General features: G+C 41.2%; 1 protein-coding gene across 7 annotated transcripts in view; it reads right to left on the bottom strand.

The window, feature by feature from the left end:
- MLLT10 (MLLT10 histone lysine methyltransferase DOT1L cofactor) overlaps positions 1 to 13,232 on the bottom strand; it is a 173,635-nt gene that overhangs the window by 25,653 nt on the left and 134,750 nt on the right. For all 7 annotated transcript variants that reach the window (XM_058669312.1, XM_058669311.1, XM_058669315.1 and 4 more), the window contains one exon: positions 3,169 to 3,347. In XM_058669312.1, the coding sequence (XP_058525295.1) occupies positions 3,169 to 3,347 (179 nt within the window). The remainder of the gene's footprint in view (positions 1 to 3,168; positions 3,348 to 13,232) is intronic.

The raw sequence follows: 13,232 nt of genomic DNA, 5'->3' as shown, positions 1-13,232 counted from the left end.
ACAAGAATGTACTATTTTACCTTGCTGGCACCAATATAGGCATGATAAATTACTACTTTCATTAAGTTCTTTTTTTAGAGGGAAGGGAGAAAGTGACATATTCAAGTTTAATATTTCTCTTCTCTATTATATTTTTAAGGTATTTGCTAGTGTGATATTAATTGAATTACTTTAATATAATTTTCACTTACTCATTTATTATTTCTAAATCAGCTACCTGTAAAACCTCCGTAAATAAAACTGAGGGGATGTAACTGCTTCAGTACAATAAATAAATCTTATGGTTTCAAGACAGAGTCTATATGAAGTTAAACAGAAATAAACTTGTCATTTTGAAAACAAAGGTTCAACTGCCAAATGCTCCCAATTTTAAGAATCCTATCAATTCCATTCCATCTAAATATTTTTATACTTTCCCTTGCACATTGCCTAGAAAATTTCATATTTTCATTGTCAGGACCATCACTATTGTCTTGGGCAGCTACACTGAAGTAGTTCTGCACTCAGTTCAGCTCAGAGGTCAACGTGCCTCAGTTGCCTGGAGACTGATGGTTGCTACAGCAGCCCCAGATAAGCCAGGCTAAATGAGCTTCAGCTCCAAGGCAGAGAGCATTCACCGCCAGGCAGAAACACAGATGCAGCTGTCCCAGCATGCAGCGTTTCACTCTAACTGGATGATCATATTTGTAAGAGACCCATTTACTACAACATGGAAAGGTCTAAACAGTAAAGATTTTAATTGGTCTGAATCCTGGATTACTTGCAACTATGATTTCTTTGTTCTTCAGTTGAGTCACATGTGAAATGGAATTCTCCCTCTAGCTATAAATTTTTCTTTAACACCCTTTCCCTGCATTAACCTCCCTAATGCCATCCCCCAAACTCACAAACAGAATAAAGGAGATTTTTTTGCTTAATTCAGCCTGTAACTAATCAGAACAATTAAAACAAATTTTTCAAAAGACAAAAATAGTACACATTAAAACATTTTCATGTGAGAATTTGTTCAAGGTTTACAAAGTTATCAACAGCTACATTTAGAAATGCTAGTCATTGGGGCCAATATGAAAGCTCAACTAGCTGATCACCAAGCACTGGCATCCCATATATGTGGCCCGGTTTCTGTCCTAGCTGCTCCACTTCCCATCCAATTCCCTACTTGAGGCCTGGGATAGAATGGAGGAATGCCCAAAGCCTTAGGAACCAGCACCCATGTGGGAGACTCAACAGACTTCAAAAGAAGCTCCTGGCTCCTGGATTCAAATCAGCTCAGCTCTTGCCACTGTGGTCACCTGAGTAGTGAACCAGCATACAGAAGATCTTTCCCTCTCCTTCTCTCTGTAAATCTGCCTTTCCAATCAAAAATAACATGAAATAAAAAACAAAATAATAAAAGCTGTTCATTTACCCTGTCACTTTCTATGACTAATTTAGTTTTCTAGCAAAATGAGTTGAAGAATGTTTCTAGTAATTAAACTCCGCTTATTCATATTTAGAGGCTCACCAAATAGTTAAGTTTCACCTTCAAAGAGGATACTACTAATCATGCCATTGATTTTCTGTGAAGTGCCTATTGTTTATTTGAATACTTAATTAGAATGGGGATTGCTTATACTGCAGCATTCACACACATGCATTAGAAATATTCTAGTGCTGTGCTCTGATATACATAGTTACAGAAAATACTGAAAAGTTGTACATATGTATACAGGTATGTATTGTGCATGTATATGTATTTAGTCTAAAGGTTTATACAGTGGATTTTTCACACATGTACATAAATTACAAGTTAACAGCAAGCAAGAAAACTACTCAATTAGTTGTTAGTGACTGGACATTTACCACATTAAATTTAATGTGAAACATTTTCTTAAATATTCACGTAAAATAAATTATTTTATATATACTGACACTGAAAATACATTAAAAGTCACAATCTTTCTGTTTTTCTCTTATGTATAGTCATTTTAACATCTTCCTGCTTTCCTCACACCTATATGCACATTTTAAGAATTAAGTATTGGGAGGATTGGCACAGTAGCTCAACAGAATAATCCCTGCACTGTGGTGCTGGAATCCCATAGGGTTGTGTCCTGGCTGCTCCACTTCCCATCCAGCTCTCTGTTTATGGACTGGAAAAGCGTAGAAGTATGGCCCAAGTCCTTAGGACTCTGCACCCACATGGGAGACCTAGAAGAAACTCTTGGCTGCTGCCTTCAGATCAGCTACTATAGCCATTTGAGGAGTGAATCAGTGGATGCAAGACCTTTGATCTCTGTCTTTCCTTCTCTCTGTCTCTCTGTCTCTCTCTCTCTCTCAGTAAAACCTTGGCCTTTCAAATGAAAGTAAGTAAATCTTTACCAAAAAAACCCCGGTGAGACCAATATTCTGAGGCAGCAGTTTAATACACTGCTGTTCACACTAACATCCCATTTATGAGTGTTGACTTGAGTTACGGCTACTCCTGATCAAGCTTCCTCAGATGGGCCTGGGAAAGCAAAAGAAGATGGTCCAAGTCGTTGCGTTTCTGCTAGCAATACTGAGATCAGGATGCAGACCCTGGGTTCTGGCTGGAGCCTGACTCAGGCCTGACTGTTGTGGCCATTTGGGGGATAAATCAGAAAATGAAAGATTTCTCCTTCTCTAAGCCTTTCTCTGTCATTCTTTCAAATAAACTAGCAAATATTTTTTTTTTAAATCCTACATACACTGTTTTGACTCTTATCAAACTACAGACTTAAAGATCAAAGGGGTAAACAAACGAGAAAATTTACATTTTCACTATTACTGACAATAGTTATGAATACTGTATGCTTTTAAAAGATAGCAAAGGCATTTGAAAAAACCACAAACATTCAAGATTGATTCATACTCTTGAGATCTACTTCCTTTTAAGAGTAACAGCGCTACTGAAACTATTAACTTTACATTATCAGGATAAAATTATTAGGTATTGCAAAGAATCACTTGGTACAGACACACACTTGCTTTCTTGTATGTCAAATGACTATTGTGAAATGACTTTCTGCTAACAAGTTGATATACGCTGCAGTACTTCATAAATTCCTACAGAAAGTTCCTTTACATTTGACTTTCATCCAATCACACTGAATTTTCAATACTATCAAACTCACCTATATATCACTTTGGAGCATTATAACAATTTACCTGAGTTGTAGCAACAGCAGGGGTTGCAGATGTTGCAGCTGAGGGAGAGAGCGCTCCCACCTGCTGGAGATGCCCCGATGACTGCTGAGGTACATGGGAACTGGAGACAGGAGTACTAGATCCTGAGCCAGACACTACATTTGGAAATGATACTGCTACATCATTGCTGTTGTAAATACCTGCAAGAAAAGAAATTTCATTTAATTATATCTAACTCAGCAGTCAAATCTATCAGACATACTATATTCAGAATACATGCATTTCTTGCTGACCCCCCAGTAACTGAACAAATAAACACTGGCTTTTTGAATGAATCTGTATAATTATTTGGCTAAATTGCCTTTAATAGAGATCAAATCAGGAAGAGTTTGTAAAAAAATGTATCAAGGGTTTTAGGAGTTCTTAAGAGTAATAAAAGGTTTCCTATATAGGAGAAAGAAGCAATTAGAGCTGCATAAAAATCAACTGTTGCAGTATGCAAATTCAAATGTATAATTAAGGAAGTCTGAAATGCAGAGACCTTGTTCTACACAAACTACAATACAGAAAGTAAAAACTGAACAGGACTAGACTTGGTGGGACAAGACACTGGTGGGATACAGTCGAAAGAACAAATATAGATGGATTCGAAAGAGACTGAGGAAAGACGATAAAGCCAGACTTGATGATTGACCGTACTGTGCATACAAGTAGGAGTGGAGCTGAAGAAAAGGAGAACTAAATCGTGGGAATGATTTGGACTACTGGATGCTGGTATCATTCATTTGCAAGAACACAGCTGATAAAAGCTGGAACATTTGATGACAAGGTTCAGCAGCACCACAGCAAAGTCACAAGAAAGGGAAAAATGAAGAAGCAGAAAGTCTTCATTCTAGAACAGAAAGAGGAAGGGGAGAGAAAATGAAAGTTGGAGGGAACCAGGGAAAGAACAGTATCTCATTTTTCAAAAATTAGGTAAACACGATCACATACAGGTAACAAGACTTGGCAGTGCCACCAAAGAGAAGGATGCTGCTAAACATCTTACACCACACAGAGCAGTCTCTACAGCCCAGAATTAATCGACAGCATGTGCTCTCAAGACTGGGCAGGCTGCGAGGCCTTATTTATCCAGGCTGCAGGGGTGGTGGGACAGAAGATCATGAGAACTTAGTACCCCAATGGGAGGAAAGCAGGAAAGAATGGATCTAAGTGAGCTGCGACAGTATTAATTGGAAAAAAAAAGTTAAACAAAATAACCAGAAGGCAACAATAATTAGTCATTTCTATCAATGTTCAGTTTATTCTAAAAATAACTGATTCATAATTTTAAAAGACCTACAATCTTCTTATAGGGTAACAGAAGAATTAAGACTTTTTAAAGGCCTTACAACTATAATTGAGACTCCTAGAACCTCCCTGTATCTATAATTTCTCCACAAAAAGATGACTATTCATTCAGCAAATGTGTTCATTCTGTAAACAGCTGAGAACTCACTGTTTGCGACACATTACTCTAAGCCCTGGAGACACAAGCCATTGAGGAGAAACTCAGTGGAAATAAGACAATTAGGAAAGTGCATACAGAATACCCTCCTAGAGAGCTCCTCAGGCACTGTAGGCACACAAAAGAGAGTATCTTCCCAGACTTCGAGGGATGGAGAGTGGGAGTCAAAAAAAGTACTGAAAGATATGGTGCCTTGAAAGTCGACTTAGGCAAAGTAGAGCCAAGGTGAAACTTAGTTTAGGAAGGTACTATACAACAGATCCTGTCAGTTCTAAGGACTTCTGTCCATAAATGAGACAAAGATAAGCAGACAAAAGGGCCAAGAAGACCATTAAGAGTTCAAAGGCTGAAAGTTAGAAGCCTAGGAAAAATAGAGCAAAGATTAAAGAAACACGGTATGATCAGATGGGTGTTTTAAAAGCCATGGATCACAGGCAGCAGACAGAGCACAGATGCTGAAGTGCTGCTGCAGTCATAGTGATGAACAAAAACAGGGATTAAAGACTGGTAAAGAGACATAATAAACGAAAAATTCATAGGACTCGCTGACTAGTTAGACCTGAAAAATAAAAATGAGAGAAAAAAAATTATTCTTACACATCAATACCTGGGAGTTGTGACACCATTCACTGACTCAGGAGTAGCAACTAAGAACAGTCAATTATATGGTTTTTTTCTGCAGGTAACTGCTGCTATAGTAGTTTGATAGAGTTGATACTGCTCTTCTTTAATATATGAGCAAGCAGAAGTTTAAAGAAATAGAGGAAGTTACACCTATTAGTAAAGACTATTAGTAGATTCAGGATTCAAACCTATAGCTGTCTTATCCTATAAATGAAACTACTTCCTAATCCGAGCTTCAGGTCTGGTATGATCACAACAGTTTCTGAGATGTCTGTGAGACACAGAACTCAAATAGCATACAACATAATGGAAGTAAGCCTGAAGCCCAGCAGGAAAATCAGACGTGAAGCATTCTACCAGCTGGAAGCAAAGTAAACTGACAAGACCAAAATGACTTCTGTTGGCCAGTACTATGGCTGAAGGTTTTAACAAGCTTCTCCTATTTAGAAATGTGGAAATTTCTTAAAAATATAGATTTCTAATTTTTCATGAAAACTAAAGATCAATATTCTGTCTGGAATTCTCATGGAACACAGGTATTTTAACAGAGAAGACCTCCCACTGTTTAATATTGTGACACTTACCTCTTTGTTCATTTAGGTTACCTACCTGGCCCCATAAGTTTTTGATTTACAGCTTCTGATATGGACACTGAGCAAAACTCAAACAAAAATGAGATCACCCAAGGAAAATTTTCAGGATGATCAAGAAAACAGGACCAAAGACATGACCCTAGAGTACATTACCATTTAAAAGCCATTTAATAGACCAAAACAGACATCTTAGAAAGCTAAGCAAAAGAAATCTTAGAAAACACAGAATTTCAAAGAAAAAAAGGCAAACGACTCTACTGGTCGTTTAAGATACAGCCAGAAAAAAGTGAGTCACTGAATGGGGCAATAAATCCTGGCAAGACAACTCTTTTAAAGAAGATTAGCTGTGAAGGACAGAAACGAGAGATCACATTAATGACATGACTGTTTATAATCTGTACATGTCAAACCAAGGCACATAAGTTGAAAAAAATACATAATAGTTGCTTATATTGTAGTTCATTCAACAAATATTTATTTTTTTCTATTTTTTTTCTACTATTATAAAAGCACTGCCAGTAACAGAAGATTTCTACCTTCAAATAACTTAGGGTATCATATCTCAGGCAATGAGTACCCATAAACTATTAAGATACCTGAGAGACATGCAAGGTACTATAGCCAAGTACCTATAAAATAAAGAACTAATCAAAGGAAGATTCCTAGAGAGACTGGTGTTGTGGCATGGCTTAGAATGCTGACTTGCCATAGAGGTTACAACTCCCTGCTGAAGCACCTGGGAAAAGAGCAGTAGATCACTCAAATACCTGGGCTCCTGAAAGCCATGGTGGGCGACTAGCAAGGAATTCTGGGCTTCATGGTTCAACTAGCCCAGCCTGGAGCCTGTAGTCATTTGAGGAATGAACAAGCAGATGGAAGATCTCATTTTCTCTCTCTCCCTCTTGCTCTGTAACTTTGCCTTTTAATATATAAATATTTAGAAAGATAGGCAGGAAAGAAGAAGAGGGAAAGAGAAAGGAAAGAAAAAGGAACAAATCTGAACTCAAGTGATTCAAAGTACAGTAAAAAATAAAATGCTGATTACCTACTTATTTTGATCATTCAAAGCATAATGTACATGCAATTTCCAACTCCTACAACCCAAAAGAAAGTTAGCTAGAGATGGCATGCTAAAATCAAAATAGCACAAGCTTTTGACTGAGACAAAACTGACACAGCCCTCCCTTACAATGGGATCTTAAAGTATTTGACCTTTCTGAGCCTCAGTATCTTTTTCTCTACAAAAACAGATAATAGTTATGTTGAAGGATTTGTGTCAGAATTTGAGAAAATCATGTAAAGAACCCAGCACTTTCTCCCACCAGTAGGTTATAATAGATGGTAGTCAGAGCTGTTGTAGTTAATGCTTTAATTAAAAATGTATCTGTGTCAAGAAAGTACAATATTGTAACCGTCAAGCTCTCTAGCGACCATAATAACTACAATTACCAGTACTACACGCAATCATGTATATATCTTGAAAGTACAATATTAAGTTTCAAATTATGGCAATTGAAGACCACTGATTTTGAAACTTAAAATTGTTCTTCTATTGCATTAGTGTTAAACCAAAATGCACAATCCAGTGAGCACACCTTGAAACTACAGTTTTTGGCATAAAATGCAGATTTTCTTCTCTCAACCTGCACTACAATGGGAAGGAAAAAAGATACAATATGAAAAAATAAGAAGCCAACAGAGAAATGTCTGAAGAAACACACTGTACAACCCAAAAAGGTGACAGTTGCAATGCTAGCTGGACACACTGAAACATTAAAGATTCGCTCCAATGCATAGCATGATAGAAGACAAGGCTGGACATGGGGGAAGGAGCTCTCAACGACACCTGCAATCTTGGACAGGTGATGTGAATTTGTGCTATAACCACAGGAAGATACCAAAAGCACACTGTGTGACTGGCACCTGAAAGACTACCACTAAAGCAAGCAGAATCAAAGAGGGAAAAGCAAAAACATCGTAGAGGCAGCAATTACACAATGCAGACCAAAATCATGCCTCATTGGACTCAGAGAGTGCTGGTAGGTAAGGGAAAATACCAGTCTCAAGTACATCTAGAAGTCACCACATCTAATGGTTATGTGGTAGGAACGGTACAGAAAAGTAGCACAATGAGTCACAGGTTTCTCACTGGTGATTAAAAGTGCCATTTCCTGAGATGAAAACAGGAACAGAGGGAATGGAAGATTCCTTAAAACAGGGCCTTAGTCCTGAGGACCTCCAACACTTTAAGAATGGTTTGCTGAGGAACATCTGAAAATACTAAGACCAGTGAAGCAGGCAGAAAGCAATGAATGGGTTGTCTTTGAAGCCAGAGTCAAGAAAAGTGGGCTCATCGACTGCATTCAATGCTGCTGATACCCTAGTCATGACACAGGCTGAGAAATGTCATCTGGATTTGGAAACACAGAGAGACGGTGATCTTAGGAAAACCAATGCACTAGGAGCAGAAGCCAAGACACTGTGATTAAACCTAAGTTTTTAGTAGCATGCCAAAAGCAATTACATCAAATTGATGTACGAGACAGAAGTGTAACTGTCTAGTGTCAGAAATATTAGTGTTTGCCAACTTGAGCTCGTTTATAGATTCTAACTGACTAAAGGGCAAAATCTGTACCATCTTGAGTTGTTTAGTAAAAGGGCAAGCATAAATGAGACAGCCTTGAGGATTATTTAGTCAAGAGAAAGGAGGAGGAGGAAGCAGAGGCAGAGGGGAAGGAGGGGCGGGAGCAGATTGATGTGGCAGGTAAATCAGTGGTCTGCAATGCCAGCATCCCATTCAGATGCTGGTTCAAGCTCCAGTTACCCCCACATCCAACTCAGCTCCCTGCTAAAGCACCTGGAAAAGCAGCCAAAGGGAACCCAAGTCCTTTGATCCCCGCACCCACATGGGAGAGACCCAGATGAAGCTCCCAGCTTCAAACGAGCCTAATTCAAGCCACTGAGGTCATCTGGAGAGTGAACCAGTAGATGGACACATGCATTCCATGGTCAGACCACAGATCCTGCGATATTCCTTGTGGTTAGAGTTCTGAATCTAGCAGTCTAGTTAGAGGGTCCCCCCAAAAATCTCTTCTCTCCTCTGTCTCCCCCTACCCCACTACATCTCTGCTTTCAAATAAACAAGTATTTTTTAAAAATGCCACTTGACAGGATCTGTAGTCTGACAACAGAGTGCATGTGCTAAGCTGGACCTCCTCAGTGGCTTTGATAGAGCAGTGGATGGCATAACCAGAGGCATATGGAGGATATATCAGCCCACTGAAGCCTGCAGAGGACACCTGGTACCATAGCAGAGGAAGGGCAGAACAAATTGACCAACTACCCCAGTAAGCATGACAGCAAATATCTACGCAAACAGAGACTCAAAGGCAGACTGTATCAACCAATGGGCCAAGGATTTCCTCATCCTTGCATCTGTGAGATCAACAGCATCTCAGAACGATCGAAACCACTTGAGCAGAACCCTTGGGGCATGCTCCACATCAGGGACTTTGGGATGACATCGGGTGGCCATTCCCCATCACCAAGGGCTGAGGTGGCTGGGAGGCTGAGTGTGGCTTCTCAACCTGTATCTCGCTTCCCCACCCCCATACAGGAATACAGGAAGAAAGAAAAGAAAATGTGGAGGTAGGGGTCTCACCCATCTTCCCCTGATCCTGGACCCTTCCCAGCCTGATCATCTATGTAACCACCATCAAAAATAAAATTTTAAAAATGCCACTTGATCCTCTGCTGGGCCACTGCTCTCACTGGTGAGCATGAAAATTTGGGCAGACCAGGCTAAGCAGGGTTACAACACCTACTGCCCTACATGTGAGTAGGTTTATGGGGAGAGCCAGGCTGGGCTAAGCGACCATATCCACTGGTGAATGCATGAGTCAGAGTAAATGTAGGCCAGTTGGGCTTTGCTGTAAAATCAGATAGCAAGTAATGGGAATTGGGGCAAGGCCAGTCAAGCCAGACTGCAGAACCACCTGGAAAGTGCAAGATTCGGGGCTGGGATGAGCATAGTAGGGAAACTGTTGGCACTGCTCTGATGGGCTGCAGCTCTCACTGGTGAGCCTAAGAACCAGGACTGGGGGTGAACCTGGCTGGACAGATGATAGCACCCATCAGCATAAGTGTGGGCTGGATAGTGGGGTTGGTTGTGCTGAGCTAGGCTGGTGTGTACAACAGCCAAATTGGATGCAGGACAGACTGAACCAGCCTGCTGCACATACCAGCTTGCAGAGGAAACAAGGTTGGGGCAGGCTTGGAGGGGATTATTACGGGTCTTCTGACTAGGCTGCAGTATTCATTAGTATGCGTGTGTGCCAAGTGCGTGGTGGGTAGGGGTCACAGCACCCACTGGTTTGTGTATGAGATGGGGCTAGGGACAGACCTGATCCAGCAACTGCAACCACAGTGTATGTGTAGGTTGATGTGAATGATGGGCTGAGCCAGACCCCACACTGGCTGGCACACACAGGAATCAGGTTTGGGGTCACCTCTGGTAAGGTTTCTTTGGGGACCCCCCCCCCCCAACTAGACTGCTGGACTCAGAACTCTAACCACAAGGAATATTGCAGGATCTGTGGCCTGACCATAGAGTACATGTGTCAGAATGGACGTCTTTGGTCACTGAAGATGGTGCAGTGGATGGCATGCACAGATGCACACGAGGGACATGACAACCAGTTCAGGCTGCAGAGGATGTCTAGTACCATGGAAGGCAGAACAAATTGGAAAATTCTCCCAGCCAAGTGTCGACAGTAAGTATCTGGGTAGATGGAGATTCTAAGGTGATCTGTGTCAGCGAATGAACCTTGGAAGGATTTCCTTTATCATTGGAACAACAAAATCATAGCATTACAGAACTATCAAAGCCATTTGAGCAGAACCCTCAGAGCATGCTCCACATCAGAAACCCTGGGATGACACTGGATGGCCATTCCCCATCCCCAGGTAGTTGGGCTCCTTCCTGGGTGCAGCTTCTCCCCTTCTCTTCCCCCCTTCCTCCAGATACAGGAAGAAGAAAAAGAAAATTGAAAATAATGGTCTCATCCGCTTTCCCCTACTCCTTGGCCCTTCCCACCCTAATCAGTGATCCATATAGGCATGCATCCTTCTCAACTATGTAAACATCAAAAATAGAATTTGAAAAACAATTTTTAAAAAAAGATACCACTTCAAATGCCAGGCTACCATCTCAGAATACCTGGCTTTAGCATCAGCACAGTGATGCAGTGGTTTAAACAGCTGTTCGCAGTTGGCATTCCATATGTGCCTGTCAGTATGCATCCTGGATGCTCCATTTCCACTTCTCCCTGCTATTGTGCCTGTGAAAGTAGCAGATGATGGTCCAAACACCAGGGCCTTTGCCACACACACTACAGACCTAAATGTAGTTCTATGTTCAGTCACTTACTCGTTCACTCACTCTCTCTGTCCCTCTCTCCTTCCCTCCCTCTCTGTAATTCCGCTCTCCAAATAAATAAAAATCTGTGAAAAAGAAAACAAAAGAAAGAATCCCTGGGTCTGAGTCTTAGCTCTACTTCCATTCCCGGCTTCCTACAGATGCATACCTGGAAGGCAGCACATGGTGGCTCAAGTACTTGGGGCCCTGCCACCCACATGAATTGAGTTCTGGGCTTCCGGCATTGGCCTGGCCCAGTCCCAACTGTCATGCACACTGCGGGGTGAACTAGCAAATGAAGATCTTTCTTTTTCCCTTTCAACTAAGACGACAGAAAATTCTAAAAGAAATTAATAAAGAGCTTTACACAGATGAGCATGATTAGAATTATGTCCATTTACAATTTTTTTTACTTATTTGAGAGGCAGCAACAGATAGGCTGACAGCTGCCACTCTGGTACATCCTTCAAATGCCCGCCACAGTTAGGGCTTAAGCGAGGCTGAGCTCCGTCCAGTCCCCTGTATGGCAGGCAGGGACACAATTACTGGAGCCACCACTTGCTGCCTCCCAGTGTACACACTGGAAGGAAACTGGCCTGAGGAGCAGCCAGGATGTGAATGCAGGCACGCTGACACACAATGCAGGCATTTTAACAGCCTGACTGGAATTGTGTTTTTAAAAAAATCACTTAGGCTGCAGTGTAGACAATGCCTTGAAAAACAACAGAAGAGCAGAGTAGCTATCATAGCATTTCAGACAAAAGATTTTGATAGAATCAAGTTGGTGAGAAGTACAGAGTAAGAAAAACAAAAGCTCAAGGAGTATCAATACTAAATTAGGACAAAGATAAGCCACAGGAACACTGTTGAAAGAACAGGAAAATCAAGCTAATTATTAGTATTATAAAGCAAGAAAATAAACACATTTTAAAAAGAAGTCCTTTCTAACAAGAATTCCTAAACCTAAATGGAGCTAATAAAAAGCCATTTAACACAGGCCTGGCGCAGTAGCCTCACAGCTAAAGTCCTTGCCTTGCACATGCTGGAACCCCATATGCACGCTGGTTCTAATCCCGGCTGCTCCACTTCCCATCCAGCTCCCTGCCTGTGGCCTGGGAAAGCAGTCCAGGACGGCCCAAAGCCTTGGGACCCTGCACCCGTGTGGGAAACATGGAAGAGGTTCCAGGCTCCTGACTTCAGACTGGCTCAGCTCCAGCCATTATGGTCACTTGGGGAATGAATTAATGGATAAAAGATGTTCCTCTCTGTAAATCTGACTTTCCAATAAGAATAAGGCCTTTTTTTTCTTTTTTAAAAAAAAGCCATCTAACACAAAAATTGAAAAATACTCATGGACCTGAAAGCCATTTCTGACTTGAGTGGAATGGCAGCTGTGGAGGCCAGCACACAGTAGTTTGAAAAATAAATCACTAAGAGAGAGAATTTCTATTTCTGGCAATAAGACAGACTAGATGACTTAAAACCCTTTAAGTTGTTTTATTATTATTATTATTATCATTTGCAAGGTAGGGTTACAGAGAGATAAGGAGAAACAGCGAGAGCTTCCATCTGCTGGTTCACTCTCCAAATGGCTGAACCAGCTGGAGCAGGGCCGACCCAAAGCCAGGAGTCTGGAGCTTCCTCTGAACCTCTGATGTGCAAATGTCCTTTAATTAAAATTACTTGAAGGGTGCCAGTATTGTGGCATAGTGGATTAATCAACTACCTGCAACACCAGCCTCCCATATGGGTGCTGGCTTACATCTCACTTGCTTCATTTCCAATCCAGCTCCCTGCTAATGTTCCTGGAAAAGTAGTCAAAGATGGTCCAAGTGTTTGAGCACCAGTCACCCACATGTGAGAGCTACAAGACGCTCCTGGCTTCAGCCTGGCCCAGCCCCCACTTCTGTGCCCACCTCAGGAGTAAACCAGCAGAGAGAAGTGT

This window comes from Ochotona princeps, chromosome 10, assembly GCF_030435755.1.
Source record: "Ochotona princeps isolate mOchPri1 chromosome 10, mOchPri1.hap1, whole genome shotgun sequence".
In the NCBI taxonomy this organism is placed as follows: Eukaryota; Metazoa; Chordata; class Mammalia; order Lagomorpha; family Ochotonidae; genus Ochotona; species Ochotona princeps.
This window is presented reverse-complemented; position numbering and strand designations above follow the sequence as displayed.